At 45.9% G+C, this 15,843-nt stretch overlaps 1 protein-coding gene across 2 annotated transcripts in view; it reads right to left on the minus strand.

Annotated features, from left to right (window-relative positions):
* Positions 1-5,513: 5,513 nt before the first annotated feature.
* PBX3 (PBX homeobox 3) overlaps positions 5,514-15,843 on the minus strand; it is a 205,940-nt gene continuing 195,610 nt past the window's right edge. The window contains exons 6-9 of one of the 2 annotated variants that reach the window (XM_025888464.2): positions 12,065-12,230; positions 10,692-10,804; positions 9,814-9,903; positions 5,514-7,052 (exon numbers count right to left, since the gene is read on the minus strand). In XM_025888464.2, the coding sequence (XP_025744249.1) occupies positions 6,960-7,052; positions 9,814-9,903; positions 10,692-10,804; positions 12,065-12,230 (462 nt within the window). In that variant the 3' untranslated portion in view covers positions 5,514-6,959. The remainder of the gene's footprint in view (positions 7,053-9,813; positions 9,904-10,691; positions 10,805-12,064; positions 12,231-15,843) is intronic. The other variant, XM_025888466.2, reaches the window with a different exon arrangement.

Raw genomic sequence — 15,843 nt, forward strand, 5'->3', positions numbered from 1 at the left:
AGCCCATGAAGATTTTTCTCTTCCCTAAGCTTCCCATCTATCAGCAAGTCAACAGATATTTCCCAAAAGCTCATCACAGAGAAGGCCACATTTCTGGTATTGGAGAAACCGTGGGGAACTTAACAGCCCCAGTTCCTGATGGGGAGGTTGCTCAGGCAGTCATGTAGAGGGAGGAGGGCAGGGAGACCACCCTGTAACCAGCTCACCCTCAGTAAACCAGCACAGTGTCTGGCACATAGTAGGTGCTCAATAAATAATGGTTGACCATCAAACCAAACAACTGGGATACAGTCAGACTGCACGAACTCAAGCATCTAGGCTGATGCACATGGGTTTTGACAGACACACACAATCATAAGTGTGCATGACCATGAACACTGATACGCTAAACATCCATCTGCACACACACACACACTCATAGTCCCAATGCCTGGGCCCACTCCAGCCAGCATCCTAACGCACATGAACACTGCCTCCCACACAAAGCTCATTTATTTTGATTTATGAATATTACAAAAATAAACCTGAGCGTCTTCTTGGGATTCTCTGATCCTGACACAGGTCCCCACGATATTGCTTTCCTGCTCCTGGTTACCTGAAATTAGCAGAGTAATTCGGAATCTGCATCTTTATTTAAAAGAAAAAACTGTAGATGCAGAATTATAAAAATTTAATATGCTCCCAGGAAAATGAAAAATGAGAGGTTGTGATCTCGTCTAACACTTTCAAATGTGTTTATTAATTCATGTTTTAAATCATAAGTTTCATTCGGTGAGAGCCATGCACAGCAATAAGCCCGTTTTAAAATATTAATGAATAAACAATATTTCTCTATTGAAATATAACATGCTTCTTTGAACAATGGACCACCAGTAATAAATCAAAACCAGGAGAAAATTGCATTTCATATTTAATACAAGTTGAACTCTGCCTTTTTATAAATGATATCTTTTTTGTTTAATTGGCGTCAGTTCAGATCTAGCAGATTGCTAATAAAATTCTGGATTTCCATATTTAATGATGCGTATACTTTCTGCTGAAATTTTACCAGGAAAAAGGAATCAGCCTTTTATTATCTCCTGAGATGGTGGTGAGGGGTGAGGCCAAGGCCTCCGTCCAGCCTTGAGGGCTGAAGGGGGTGAGCCGGCCAGAGGGGGTGCATTGAAGAGGCCGGGCCACTCCTAGGGACCCCACGTGGCAGCTGACACCCCCCCGATGACCCCTCTGCTGACCGGAAGTAATCATTCCAACTAGAAGGGCCAGAGACTGGTGTCCCCTTCTGATCTGGGGCACTGTCTAACAGTAACAATAAAAGGAAGAGAAGCCACTCCATCCCAAGGGCCATGCATGCATCAGCTCATTAATCTTTATGACAGCCCTAGGAGGAAGGTAGGAACAACATCTCCCCATTTTATAGGTGAGGAAACTGAGGCCACAGAGTAGAGTGAGGAGGTGACGTGTCCACAGACACACAGCAGGTAAGTGGCAGGACTCAGCCTGACTCTGGGGCGCTAGCTCTTCATACTACAACATGCTGCCTTGAAGGAAATGAATGAAGCCGGGTCTCAGAAGACCTGGTTTTTATCAACAGTGAGTGAAGGGGGACACTGGCTGGAATGTGAGTGCAAATCACAGAACAGAATAAGGAAGAAGAGCTGGCCACGGTCCCAGCTACACGCAGGGCACTTTGCTGCACCACCTTGCTCCATCCTCCCGACAATGCTGGGAGGCAGGTGCTTGACAGCTAAGGAAACTGAGGCGCAGGGAGGTTACACGACTTGCCCAAGGACACACAGCCGGTATGAGGCAGAGCTGGACTCTACCCCAGGCAGTTTGACTCAGAGCCCGCATGCATGGGTGCTAAGCCATGGTGCTTTCCTAGCCATGGGGCCACGCTGAACCCCCGGGCACCCATTTCTGTCTCTGTGATGGGGCCAGTAGCCACTGCTGTGAGGTGTGGTTCCCAGTGTGCGCTTGGTGGGGCGCAGTTGGAAGCAGGCTCCGTGCATATAGGCTGAGTCGGGAGACAGCTGACTTCTCGGAGTTGAGAGATGGTTGGTTGGGTTGGATTGTCCATGGGGCTGGGTCACCAGGCCCAGCGGGGATGAAGTGCTGGCCATTTGTTGTCCTGAGGTGCTTGTGGACGCAGCAGTCTTCCTGAAGGTGTCCCTGGGACCCCAGGGGGACAGGAGCCCATGGCTCTGATGGGGGGTGGTGGTGGCACCTGTCTCCGTCTCTGCTCAGTTTCCAAGTCAGGCTCACCAACGGTGACCGTCCATTGCATCAGAAAGAGACACTTTGATAAGACAGCCAGGCACAAAGGGTTAAAAATGTGACTTTTGGTTTGAGGCACACCCAGACTGGTGTTCCAGCTGTGTGTGTCTTTGGCCGAGTGGCTTCAGTTTCCTTTTCTACAAAGTGGAGGTGATAGCCGGGCTTGCTCACGAGGCTGCTGTGAGGGTTGGAAGAGCGAGCCTGGGGAGCAAGAGAGCAAGCCTTCTCATCGCTTCTCTGACAGCTCTGCTCACTGTGCCGCCTGGTCTCTGCACATGCTTGTCCCTTGCCTGGTCCACCCTTCCCTGAAGCTGCGCACCACCCGCCCCCGTCCTCCTAACCCTCTCTTCCTGAGGCCCCTGCCTGGACATCCATTAGGGGATGCCAAGCCTGGAGCCTGGCTCTGTCAGAGGGCACAGTGGTCTGGGTTCAGCCTTAAAGGATGGGCCTCCATCAGGGAGACAGGGTACGGGAACAATGTTCCAAGAAGAGAGAACAAGGAAACTCGGACTCAAAAGGTGACGTCCCCCGTCCGAGGTCACACAGTTGGTGGGAGGCAGACCCAGAGTGGGGTTGGAGACCTGCTCACCCCGACTGGCTATGTGGGCCGTGGGCTAAGCGGCCAGGGGCTGGAGCTAAGCTGGACAGTGCCTGGGACCTGCACGCACCCACGGGGCACAGGTGGGACTCTGCCGGTAACAGAAGAACGTGCGGGACACATGCCCCAGGCCCCGTGCTCAGCACTTCTCATTCATCATGACGGCTGCCCTCCCGGGTCTGCTTGCCTCCATTAGTTATGGTGCCAGGCCCAGCTGAGCCCCAGAATGTGGCTCTTCCTGTCCCTCGTGCCCAACCCTGTGGTCCATAGATAGGACCACCTAGAGCCTGTGACACACATCTTGTACACACCGCAGGACACACATACTCAGGTGGCCTGGGCAATGGAGGCACAGGTGGGAGAGTTGCAAGCTCTGACGGGTGGAGGTAGATGACTCACCTTGTCCCCGAGAAGGGACCTCCCCCTGGAGGCTGGTGGCCCAGGTTCACAGGAGCCTCTCTCTGTCCCGCTGCAAGTGGCTGCTGGGAGGGGTCACGTGGGGCTCTCACAGGGCCACCTCCAGCTCTGTGGGAGATCGTGGACAGGTGGTGGTACCTCGTGGAGCCTCAGATTGCCTGGCACGTGGGGCTCTGTGGGCATTAAATGGGATACTATACAGAAAGCACCTGGCCAAGGGCTGGTCCGCAGGAGGTGCTAGATAAACTGCAGCTGTCAGCCCAGCGAGGGCCCCGGGCTCATGGCACCGACACATCTTTCACGCCTAAAACAGTCTCTACGTGGGAGACTCGTCCACACCAGAAGGGCCCTCCTCTAGAACACTGCTCTCCCGCCCCCACTTCTGGCCAGGGAATGGCACAGGCCGCTGCTCAGTCTGGGGTTACAGGGAAGCTCTAACTTTGTTTGCAAGGCCACACGGCTCATGCGCCGCTGTGCACACGGCTGATCCCTGTCCAGCATTAGCTGCTCAGGCATTTAGGCTCCAGAAACTCTTGAACATATATGTATTCTCACCTGAGCACACCTGTGCTCGTGGGCACCTTACTGTATTATATGCATGGACAGGCCCCTTAGCCTGTGATTGGGTGTGATTTTCTTCAATTGACTGCTGTTATGTTCTTTGATCTTGTCAATAATCAGGTTGTGGGATCCTCATTTCTCCACTCTTGGGGTTCAGAAACCTACCAACCTTTCCAATACCCGCATGAGCGTTTGCTATCTGAACAAGGCCCAGGCCCAGGATCTTGGCTTCTCAAGGGCGAGCGCCTGATTTCATTCATCTCTGGGTCCAACCCCTAATCCATTGCTTGACCAAGAAAAGGTTACCTGATGAAAATCCATCAGATGAATATATTTCACCCAATTTGGAGTGAAACATAAGAAACCTAGGGCCCATGCCGTGCCCGTTTCCTTCCCTGTGAAGATGCTTCTGCCCCCCTACGAAGGCATGAAGAGCAAAGAAGGGAAACGTGAGTGCTCCTCACCCAGCACATAGGAAAGAGGCTGGCATCTTAATTTAGGCCCCCCCAGAATAAAGCCTCAGGCTCACCTATTTCCTTCAAGGGTTGCTCGTCTGCTCGAGAATCTCCAACAAGCACTGGTATGTACCTCTCAACCATATCAGACTGGCCTGACATAAAAGCTGAGATGCTTCTTAGGAAGTGTGTATTTCTGGATATCAAAGAAGATGTATTTGTGTGCACACATGTCAGGTTTCCACAGAATATTTTTGCAAAACCACATAGCATAGAGATTGTTTTATGTACAAAGATAAGAAAGGCTGACCCATAAGCTAATTGAATCATGCAAATAACTACTTAGCCACGGGAGAGATTCCTACAGACAGGCTGAGAGCCCACATGAGGGAGGACAGCTTTGGAGGGCAATCTATTTTATAAAGTTTACTCTCACGGTATAACCACCTCAAGATTAATGGGAATGGTGGCCCTAGACCTTGTTTTGCCTGGCTCTACCAACCGAAATAGTAAAAGTTGTATTTATCATAGACAATTTGCTGCAACTGATTAACATTAATCTGATTTCCTGAGTCAATTTCCTTGAGATATAGTAAACAGGCCAACTACCTGCTATCCACTTCTTCTGTTGTATAGATTTAGGTATTCGCGACAAAGGTGTATGTAAACATATGGGACTCTTAGCTATTTTAATAAAACAAAAACAATGTATCTCTCCCTAAGCCCTGAAACGAAGTGAAGGTGACAAGACTGGTTATTCTTTCAATAAATGACAAAAGGGTCTTTCCATCTAACAAGTGCCAGAGGCATCATCAGATCAGGAGAGTGTGAGCTCCTGGGGCAGAGAGACCCGGGTTCAAAGTGTGCCCCCTTGTTGTCCCAACTCTGTGACCTTGTGGCATTCGCTTAACTTTCATGAGCTTTACTTTCCTAATGTCTGCCAGCGGGGTAATACCTTCCTTGTGGAGTTCTTAGAACACGGGGATCAAGGGAGGACACGTAGCAACGGTCCAGGAGCTGGCCAGGATCGCGCACAGAGAAAGCAGTCCGTCGGTAGGGACTCTTCCTCCATCACCTGCTTCCCTGTCATTTCCAAGTTCCTCTGTGACGGTCCCACCTTGACACGCCCCGGCCTGCTTCCGGGCAGGCTTTCCTGTGCTGCCTGCCCTGGCGGGTTCCCGTGGTAGCAGAGTTAAGACATTGCAACATTTAATCATGAAAGCAAAAAGTTTATTCATGTTTGAAACTACATAGAGCTACCACGAGGAAGACTTTTTCAATCCAGGGTGTAATCCAGTTAGAAAGGAACACGAAACATTTTTAATACATTAGAATCACCGCCACAAATTATTTTCATGACTCAATCAGTTTCAGAATCGCATACAATACAAAAAGAGAGGAAGGAGAGGGGGCCCCAGCGCACAGGGTGAAATATACAGTACCGAATACTGGACTCTGAATGCATCACAATCGGCGCCGCTTTTTTTTCTTTTTTTCTTTTTTGCATGGATTAGTAACAAGATGAAGAACATTCAAAATGCTTTCTCAGTATTTACAACAGTTCTACTGATCCTGTGTTCATTGAAGACCCAATGTTTCCACTCTCGGTTTTTTAAAAGTTGCAAAGGCAACCCTGATTTTTTTTTCTTTTAAAAGATTACAATGTACATTACATTTTATGAAGGGAAACAAAGAGTTAATTACAAGATGCAAAAAGGTAAGAAAGAGACAAACTACAGCGTGAGTATTGTTCAGAGGTAGTAAGTGAGCACTCTAAGCTACAGAACATGTTGAAATTCTATTGGTTTGTATGAGTTCGCATGAGGTAATAAAGCTGTGTTTTGATTGGTGAGATGTATAAATACTCTTTTGCTACACTATGTACAACACTCCAGAGATCAGGGCCCCTGTGGATGCCCAGAGGACGTAGCAAACCTTGACAAGCCCGTGCAGCACCCAGCGCACACCGTACAACCCCAAATGGATCTCGTGTTCACCTCTATCAGCAGCAAGTATTCTTCATCTCTCAGAACAATCTGGATCCATAATTTAATTACCGAGCAGACTCTGGACTCAGAGAGAAAAAAGATGCTACCAGTCTCTGATCTAATTATAACATAAGAGATCGAAACACAAACGTGACCAGGAAGATTCTTAAACAAACCATTGTTAACAGAGATAGCCAAACAGCTCCTTTATTCCAACCCCATTAGCGATATGAAAGAAAGACAATCAAAGTCTGCGATGGAAATATGCAAGAAATTCAATTTAGGTGAGGTGAATCTTTGCATCTGCTCTAACGATTGAGGTTTAGCATACATTGTACTTTTTACCCTTAAGGCCAAGTAATTGGCAACTGTGAGACCATTAATGTAAAATATTGATAATAAATTATGATAAAATAGCTACAGGACTGTCAACAATGTTAAATCTTGGCCTAATTGGATAAAGTGCTTTTTTAACATTGTGTGTTTTTAAGTATAAATACAAATGATTATGATTCCTTAAAAAACTGATTTACCAAGTTCTCTAATAAGACAAGGTTTTACAGTAAAGCTGTAGATGGTGGGCTACAAAAACGCTTTCCTTTTCCTCCTATTGCTCTGAATGCACTTATCAAGGCATGTCAGCTCAGGGAAAAGTGTTGCCAGAGATTAGTTAGAGGTATCAGAGTGCACGCTTCCTGGGCCTTCTGTAGGCGAAGTCACAGAAGATGGAGTTGTTGCGTCCTGCCAGCCTCCATTAGCCTGAAAGGAGAAACACAGTTCAACGGGTGCACGTCTCCATATTAATTCTACTCCCCAATTTAAAATACCCAGCTGACAATGTGAGAGCAAAGCTACATTAGCAAAATGTATTTTCTAAACCCACTTTGGCAGGAGTTTGAAGCATGTGTTAAAGTGGGATTAAATGCATGTAAAACAAATCCATCCCACCAAGTAAAGTCTTGGCAATAAATCAGCTCGCTGAAGGAGGCCTTCAGTGAGCCTCAAGCTGGCACGCGGCTTGGCCTTTGATTTGCTGTAAAAATAAAGTGACTCAGAAAGAAATCTTTTAAGAAGGGAGCAGTGGAGAAGCTCAATGCGATGCCTCAGCCAGACCTTGGGCTCCACGAAGTATAAACTTCAGCCCAGCTTAATCCTCATTTCCATAGAGAAGAAGCTGCCCACCCTCTATCCACACACGCCTGGCAGCCTGCTACTGTAACCCTTGGAAAATGAAGGCCAGAATTTCCCTCCAAATAGCATCTTCCGGAATGAAAATGCATGAACTGTGGAGGGGCACGCTATTCAAATCTGTACTCCAATTACCGCTAACTGGAGCTCCTATCTGGGATGTTGCCACCGCTCTTCACACGCCGCTGGCCCTTCCTGCCTCAGACCTGCCTCGGCAGTAACAGTGCTCAGAAACAAATTCGCTTTATGTCTCGGCCCATAGAGGCAATTGCTGAAATCAATGTCTGATCAGATTTCTGCTGTGGCAGACAGCTTGTCGCTACATATTTTTATGTCAGTCAAGAAGAGGGAGGTGCTGGGCTTGTGAGTTGGGGAACACTGAGTGGAAGTGACGGGGCGGGCCTTTCTGGAGAGGAGACGAGGGGGAGCTGGCTGACACCCGGTGCTTGCGGCTCAGACCAGCCTCCTGCTACGCTGTCCCCACAACAGTGTTGGGGTGGGGCGCGAGGTCCCCCTGTCTCCTCCACCTCCATCCGCGACTTCTTCTGTGAATCCATTTAACATGTCTTCTCGGAGGCCTGTGCCCCTAGGGCCGTGGGAACTCCGCCTTGAGTCCCAGCCCGGATACGGCTATTGGGTGAGCTTTGTGCTTGGTGGGCTTGTCCCTTTCTCCCATGGTTACTGTTCTTGGAGAGTGCCCTGTCTTCTGATTGACTGCTCCGTGCTGCCTGGACGGCACCTTTCCTCCCTCTAGGACCAAAAGAAAGGGAGGGGAGGGGGGGGCCAAATGACCCGGCAGAGATGACCAGAGCCGAGCCAAGGGAAAAGGATTTTCCAGGCTTGAGGTGTATCAAATTCCAGCTGGGAGAAAGATAACGCCATGGCGATGCATTTCCAAAGCCTCGGTTGTGCAGGCTGGACGGTGATATGCTCACGTGTGCTAGTGGAGCTCTAAGGCATACTCTTCTCTATCTAAACAGTAAGCTGTTTTTACCCCTCAGGTATGAAAATCTACTTAGAAAAAGAAAAACTCTTACACAGATACAAGTCTAAAGATATTCCATCTGAAGTAAACATCATTCCTCTTTTATCCGAATTTATAAACAACAAATGTACAATATTTTTACCCAGCGTGGCAGCTGGAGGAGAGGTTGTCAGCAAGCATTCTTTTTTTCAAAATAAATTAATCCTTCCTCTGGTGGTTTGAGATTATGCACTGTATTATACAACAGCGCCTTATCAAGCCTCATCAGTGAAGATGGAATTCATGTCTGTAAAATGCTGCAGGCAATCACAGTTTCATATTTTATCATGTTGATAAGGATATCGCACATTCTCTGAAGCATTTCAAAACACTTAAATGAAAAAGGAGAAATGCAACTAAAAGGCTTTTTATATGGTTTGTTGTGGGTTATTATGAGTTATTTATAAACCCCAAAAGAAAGATTTGACATTTCAAATGTAAAAGATTTGAGTATTTAATGGTCCTTTCTTCCCTTTACAATTGAACATCCTCAATCACTTTTTCAATCATTAATATTTACTCTCACAGCAAGCCAAGGCCCTAAAATGGGAGGATTTTGCCCACTTTCCTCCTGACTCCACTACCACGCTTTGGGCAGTTCATTTCCTCCTACGTCTGGAACCCCAGATCCTGTCCACCGCTGCCCTCCCCAGCTCGACCCTGATGACCCGACCCCCCGCTCCACCCGCCCCAGCTCCCTTTCCAGACCTGTGCGTTCTGCCATTTTCCAGCCATGTCAGTGTGGGGTAAAAGTTAAGTTTTGGTGAATTGGTTACACAAGCTAAAATGATTTCCTCCATAATTAAAAAGAAAATTGAGAGGCCACTAAAAGTGCTGAACATGTTTTGCATCCCACATGGACAATGCAGCCAGATTGCTCTTAGGAACAGAATTCTTTGTTTAGTTTGGTCTGTTGATCTGTCTGGGGCCCTCCAAGGTTGTCCCCTTCACTTGGGCTGTGTTTGGGGATGTTTCCTACTGCTTGATTCTAAGATAAATGACCTGCTTTTTACCATCTCCCTGGAACACAGCACAACCAGTAGGAGATGGCATCTTAAAAGGCTGACATTTGAGTCCCTATTATCGACAGAATGCCAGCCACTCTGGGCATCTGTGAGGACTTCTAAGGGCATCTGGGTAACATCAAGTGTTTAGGTTCATAAAATGAAAGTGCAGTAAAAATGCTGCCTTCCCCACCTGCCAACAAGCTGAGAAGCCAAGTCAAATGGCCATTCGTTTATTTATTAGTCACTGTTTACCTGATGCTGTTCCTACAGCTCTTCGAATCTGGTTCCCCAGGGTACTCACATTTAAGTTATGTGGACTGTACAGTGAGTTTCCTCCAAGGCCATCACTGTAGCCTCCCGTCTGATTGATAACATGACGGAGGGTATCCACCTAGAAGTGAGACGAAACAAAATTCATCATCCTAAATCTATTAAAACATCATCATTTACAAAAGGAAACAATTTGAATTATGTGTGCCACAAGGGTTTAGCATCTTCAATGAGACAAATTTATCAATCAAATGTGACTGGCAGAATTTCAACAATTCTTTGCATATTTAAACTCACACATCTTTGTTTTTCATGCCAGCCCAACAATAACATCTTCATGGCAATGCAAACTTTCCATCTACATGAACAAAATGTGTGTGGCTGTGGGTGAAAACTACTTATAAATATGTATACTGGATCGATCTCTCTCTCTCTCTCTCACACACACAGACACACACACACATACACACCCCTAAACACATAAACACAAGTAGTTGCTCTCAATTAAGAGGATGAGAAAATATACTTTAAGAACTCAGGTTTTTTTTTTAATTCTGACTTTTAAAATTTCATAAATGAAATAGTAATATGTTTTTAAACCATACATACACTAGCACACACAATATGTTGTTGTTGCTATTGTTATAAAAGTAAGATGCACCCAACCCTCTCCATGAGCTCAAGCCAGAGCCGAATGCATTCACAAAGTTTATCAGGTTTGAATCATCAAAAGTCACTGTTCACTTGACTTCTCATTAAATTAAATGGTGGGGCAGATGGGTCACATTTGGAAGCACCCAGCACAGGTTCTGCATGGATGTGCAGACCACTTCCATGGGGTAAGAGTATGGAGTTTTGAGCCCAAACCCTACCCTGCCAGAAAGGCCCCGGTTGGGGCATTTCTCCTACCTGTGATTGCACATTGGCTCCGACTTGGGACCCTTGGTAAGAATCCCCATTCAGACTCTGCATGTTCATGAACATGTCCCCAGAATTTGGGAGGTTAAAAGAACCAGAAGAACCTGGAAAGGAAAGAGTTAAGTAGCTGAATAACAGAGAGCTACACACATAATCCTCAAAGACCTAGAGGCAGGGAGAGGAGAAAAGGTGCAGAAGGGAAAGGTTGTGTACAACATAAAGCATTTCCAGATCTAAGAAGATGGAGAGTAACTCCAAAGACGTAGGTCCTGTGATTCATTTTGCAGCTAGGAAAGTCCTACCAATGGGGAAGCCCAAATAAGAAACAAAGAGGAGATCAAAGTAAACAGAAAAACACCCAGCAGCTGGCCTGGAGCCACCCCCTGGTCTGCATTTCTCTCTAGGACTTGGTCATTAAATGAGCTCTTCACTGTCATTAACTGCCATGGTGGCAACTCTGTGGGGAATAAACATTTTTCTGAAGCTCTTTCTTAGCCATACCTTCTACCGAACTTTCATCAGTTCGTGTTTCATTAAAAAGAACAGGGAGTGAGGGGTCCCGGGCAAGGGAGGCGATGGGGGAGAGCTGGGGAGGGGAGAAAGACAACAAAACAAAGAAACAAAAATCCCTCACTTTCTGAACTTCTAAAGATCTATGTAAAAGATCCCCTTAGAAAGTGCCTTGAATTGCTTCCTGAGTCCATGCGCCTGGACTAGCCGCACATCGTTCACGGTTACTCAAGGTCCCTGTCATTTTAGATGTTTAGTTCCTAACTGCATCACAAATGTCGCATAAAATGTGGCCCAAATGCACCACAGTATTGCAGATACTGCACCCACGTGTTAGGTACCACACCCCTCACGGCTAACCACCTACCGAGTCTGCACAGGCGCTAAAGAAATGCCAAGAAGGACAGCAGACTGGAGTCTACAGCTACATTAGGTAGAAAGCACTGCTGTACCCCAGCCTTCTAGCTTCATTACGCACAGCAACAGGTCACCTTCCCGCTTCTGCTATTTCCTTCATTCTTTGACAGACTACTATGGACCTTAAAATGATAGCTGGAACAATACAGTTAAAGTAATTATTAGTGATAGCGCTTGGCATACTTGCTGAATTAACAACCACTATGAAGTGTAAATAAAGGCTCCCGAATCTACAGGTAGTGAGTAGCACTCATTATGAAGAGTGGGTTTACGGACTCTGGCCATCCAGGCCCTGGAATAAGCCCTCGTTTTAATATAAATCTTCCTTTATAACTCCACTGGGTTCTCAGTCTGGCTCCTGTGTCCTGGCCTGTGGGACCGGGTTTTGTGGCACAAGGCTGCCTGAGCCGAGCAGGGAGCGAGTGGCCAGTACGCACCAGAATTTGGCGTGGTGGGCGAATTGGTCTGGTTGTTCTGCACTGCGGCGGCTACCGCATGCGCGGCCGTCACGGCTGTCTTTGCGGCATAGAGGTTGGCTTCTTCCTGAAACTTGCCAATATTCTTCTTGTACCTGATTCGTTTGTTGCCAAACCAGTTGGATACCTACAAATCACAGGGACATGAGTGAAGGGGAAGAGAGGTCAAAGGTGGAAAAAGAGTCAACCTTCCAATAATAACTGTGGGACACCAAGGGGACACCTTGGGAGACACTCAGTTCTTAGCTTGCAATCACATCCTGCGGATCACACATCATGGTTTTCGGGGTTCGCTTTTGCTTTTTGCAAACCTTGGCACTCAGAGTAACACCACTTTTTGCAGTTAGTCACAGTAACACTTAAAAGGATGGGAGCACTGTTCATAAAAAGTATATACTGGTTGGTATATACCAATATATAGGTGATCAGTCCCCCTAAAGGTAGCTGAAAAACTAAAGGGAACATTTGTTAAGTTAGATAAATAATAAGTTTTTGTGAAGGAATGACTTCTTTTTTGGGTCTGGAAAGATTTTGGCAGTTGGACAGTAGAATCATGTTTGGTCTGCTGAAAAGAGTAACATCAATTAATAATGGATGAATGATCCCTTTGTCCTCTGTCTTAGAAGGTTCTGTGTGTCTGCCAAGATGGCTGCTCACGCCCTGCCAGTTACCACACGAGAAGGTCACAACTTGAAATTCAAGGAATTCCAATAAGGCCAAATGCAAATATAGGGGAGCAGCTCTGATTTCATCAGGTGGAATATACTTATGTCTTTTACACACTACTTATGATGTCAGCCCGTGCAAATGGAAGAGATTTCTAAAGAGGAACCTGGCAACAGGAAGAGTTCATCACATTTCACTGACAGCAAAACTTCAGCCCAAGACTCATTGCTCATAGTTACATGATGTGTTCAGGCACCTGTAGCTGAGCTATATAAAGAAACGAAAACCTACACAGCAGGTTATAAAAAGGTACCCACCTGCTATATAAAAGGCTCTGACCTCCCTTTTGTTAAAGTAACAGTTTAAAAATTCTCCTCAATAATTTCTTAAATAATCTGTCAAAGGGGCATGTTGCTGTGGTATCAGGCTGGGTGGGTCACTGTTCTATTCTGAACAGCTATTCAGAGGCCCAGAGGAACAATAAGGAGTCGTATGAGCCCCCCAACCCAGTTTTCACCAGCGGGCACGCTTACTGACCTTCTCTGCCAAGAGTTTAATTGCTTTGGAAATAGAACTCTCCTTCTTCAACTATGGCACTCATCCTTCCAGAAGAAGCCAGAGAACCCTGGCAAGGGAGCCAAGTGAGGAAGACAATGTTGGCCTTACCACTGCCCACACGCTGTCTCATACTGGGGAATCACTGTATGCACACATATACATATGCAGGCACATTCACTAGGATCCATGCAGCAACCATGAGCATAGGTTCATCAGACAGAAACAAGCCAAAACTCATCAGGAAGTAAATACGCTAGAGATCAGGACTTCCTAGCTGTTTCTGTTCCTCTATTATTCCCCCACCCCACCCACTACGGACTGTATATATCACTTCCTTTCTTCATATCAAATAGTAGTGGTTATAATAACTATCACTCAATGACTATCTCCTATGTGTCAAGCATTACACAAAGCCCTTTGCATACCTTTTCTCATTTAATCTTAATCTCAAGGGCTAGGTGGCTGACTGAGGTGGTTATACAGGCATAACACCTGTCCCAAATCCAATGGCCTCTTCTCTTTCCTTCTCTGATGTTTCAGCAGTGTCTGATACGCCAGGGTGTGTGTGTGTGTGAGTGAGTGTTCTCTAAAACTCAGCTCTTGGCCCTCTTCTCTCTTCTCCTTGAGCAATCTTATCCATATTAATGATTTCAGTCATTGTCTCGGTGTGGATGGCTCCCAGATTTCCATCTCTAGCTCTAACTTGTATGAAGAATTTCAGTTCTTGATTTTAAAGATATTAACATATAAATGTTTTGCCACAACCTCCAACTCAATAGGTCTAAAATGGCATTCATGTGTCCTCTACACCTGCACCTCCTTCTGTTTTCTCTTTGTGTTCATAGCATCTCCACCTCTAGAGACGTGGTACTTCCTACCTTACAAAGACCCCGATTCCACCGTTGGATGATTCTAACGGATATTCAGTTCGATCTGGTTCCCTCTCATTTCTAATCATTGGTCTTAGTTCCAACACCTAGATGGTGATAATATGAGGGTCTCAAACAGCCCCGAGGGACTGAACCCCACTAGGCCACTGGCCTTCTTTGCCTTCCCTTCTTTGAGCCCCATATGCTTGGGGCAAGAGCACATGAGCATCGAGTAGGATGTGGCAGTGGGAGGAAGAGCTATGGGAGTATACAGGTGAGGAGGCAATGAAGACTGGAACCAGGCAAAGCAGTAGTTATGGAGAGGGCAGCTATCATGCGGGAGGCATTGGCGGAATTTGCCACGGACCAGCTATACAGGTCGGGGGAGAGGGAGAAGCCAGAGATGATGCTGATGTGGGACCCAGGCCTCCAAGAACATGGAGACAGATGTTCTGGGAGGGATTTCTGCACCAGGAGAAGTCAGCCTCAGTGACTGTTAGGATCCATTCCCATACCAAAATTATAGGACTCTAAAAACAAAAGTTCTGACTCAAGACTGAAAAAGGACCATAAAGGATCCTTTCTGATTATGCTGGTTAAAGCACGTTCTCTCAGACCCTACCTCATGTTTCACAAGCACATTCTGAGCTCAGGAGACAGACCCAGAGAGCTGGTTCTCAAAAAGCTCCCTCAATATACATCACTCTAGTTTGTCTGAATAAGACTGGCAGGCCTTTGAAAGAGTTAAATATTGAATATATCTACAGTGCAAAGGGAGATATTCCTGGTTGAGTGGGAATTTGGCATTTCTTAAGTATAATTAATGAAAATTCCCCAACTCTGAATTTAGCAACAAAGGCCCATCTTCGAATTCTCCTCTTCTAAACAATTCTCTGTTGGATTCCGTACTTTGTAGTTAATATTACCTTGACAATCAGAGAAGCTATAATACATTAATGAAACCTAGCCTGGAAAATCAGATTACAGCTTTATTAACAGTTTCATAATTGAGGAATCTCTGTACCACTGAAGGGCCTCATCTCTAGATATGCAAGAATCCTGTGTTTATGCATACCCCTGGACCAATCAAACAACAGTCATCACTAATAAAGGTTTATTTAATTCTCACAGTAAAATTTTAATATCACCAGCAGCCTGGGGAAGCTTTAGCAAGTGGATTTGCTTGACATCAGATCGTTTCTGTTCTGCTAGTCCCAATACTTCTTAATCTTTAATATCAAGGCAATTAAAATTAATGGCCACTCATCCGAAGCTACTGTGGACAGTGTTTCCTTGACACCAATTGTTTGATGGGATTACCTAGAGGTTAAACTAACAAGCAAGGTTTAATTGGAAGCAATGAAAGAAGCAGTGATCATACGTTATGTTTAACCTGCATAACCACATCTAAATGAATATCTAAAAATGTTAAACTATTTCTCAAATTAAAATATGCACGTCACATTCTGAGATCACAGATTTGGGCATTGCAGCAATCAGCTATTGAGACCACACCACTGCAGCTAAGATCAGTGTAATTAATGTATGAATCGACACCCAAGTTCAGGAATTTCTGTCACCTTTTAAAAACAGATGGGGACAATTAGTTCCAAGCGAATCTCCACCCTCACCCTGTAGGAAGCACCA

This window comes from Callorhinus ursinus, unplaced genomic scaffold, assembly GCF_003265705.2.
Source record: "Callorhinus ursinus isolate GAN/ISIS: 27379988/994484 unplaced genomic scaffold, GSC_fseal_2.0 scaffold24, whole genome shotgun sequence".
NCBI classification, from domain to species: Eukaryota; Metazoa; Chordata; class Mammalia; order Carnivora; family Otariidae; genus Callorhinus; species Callorhinus ursinus.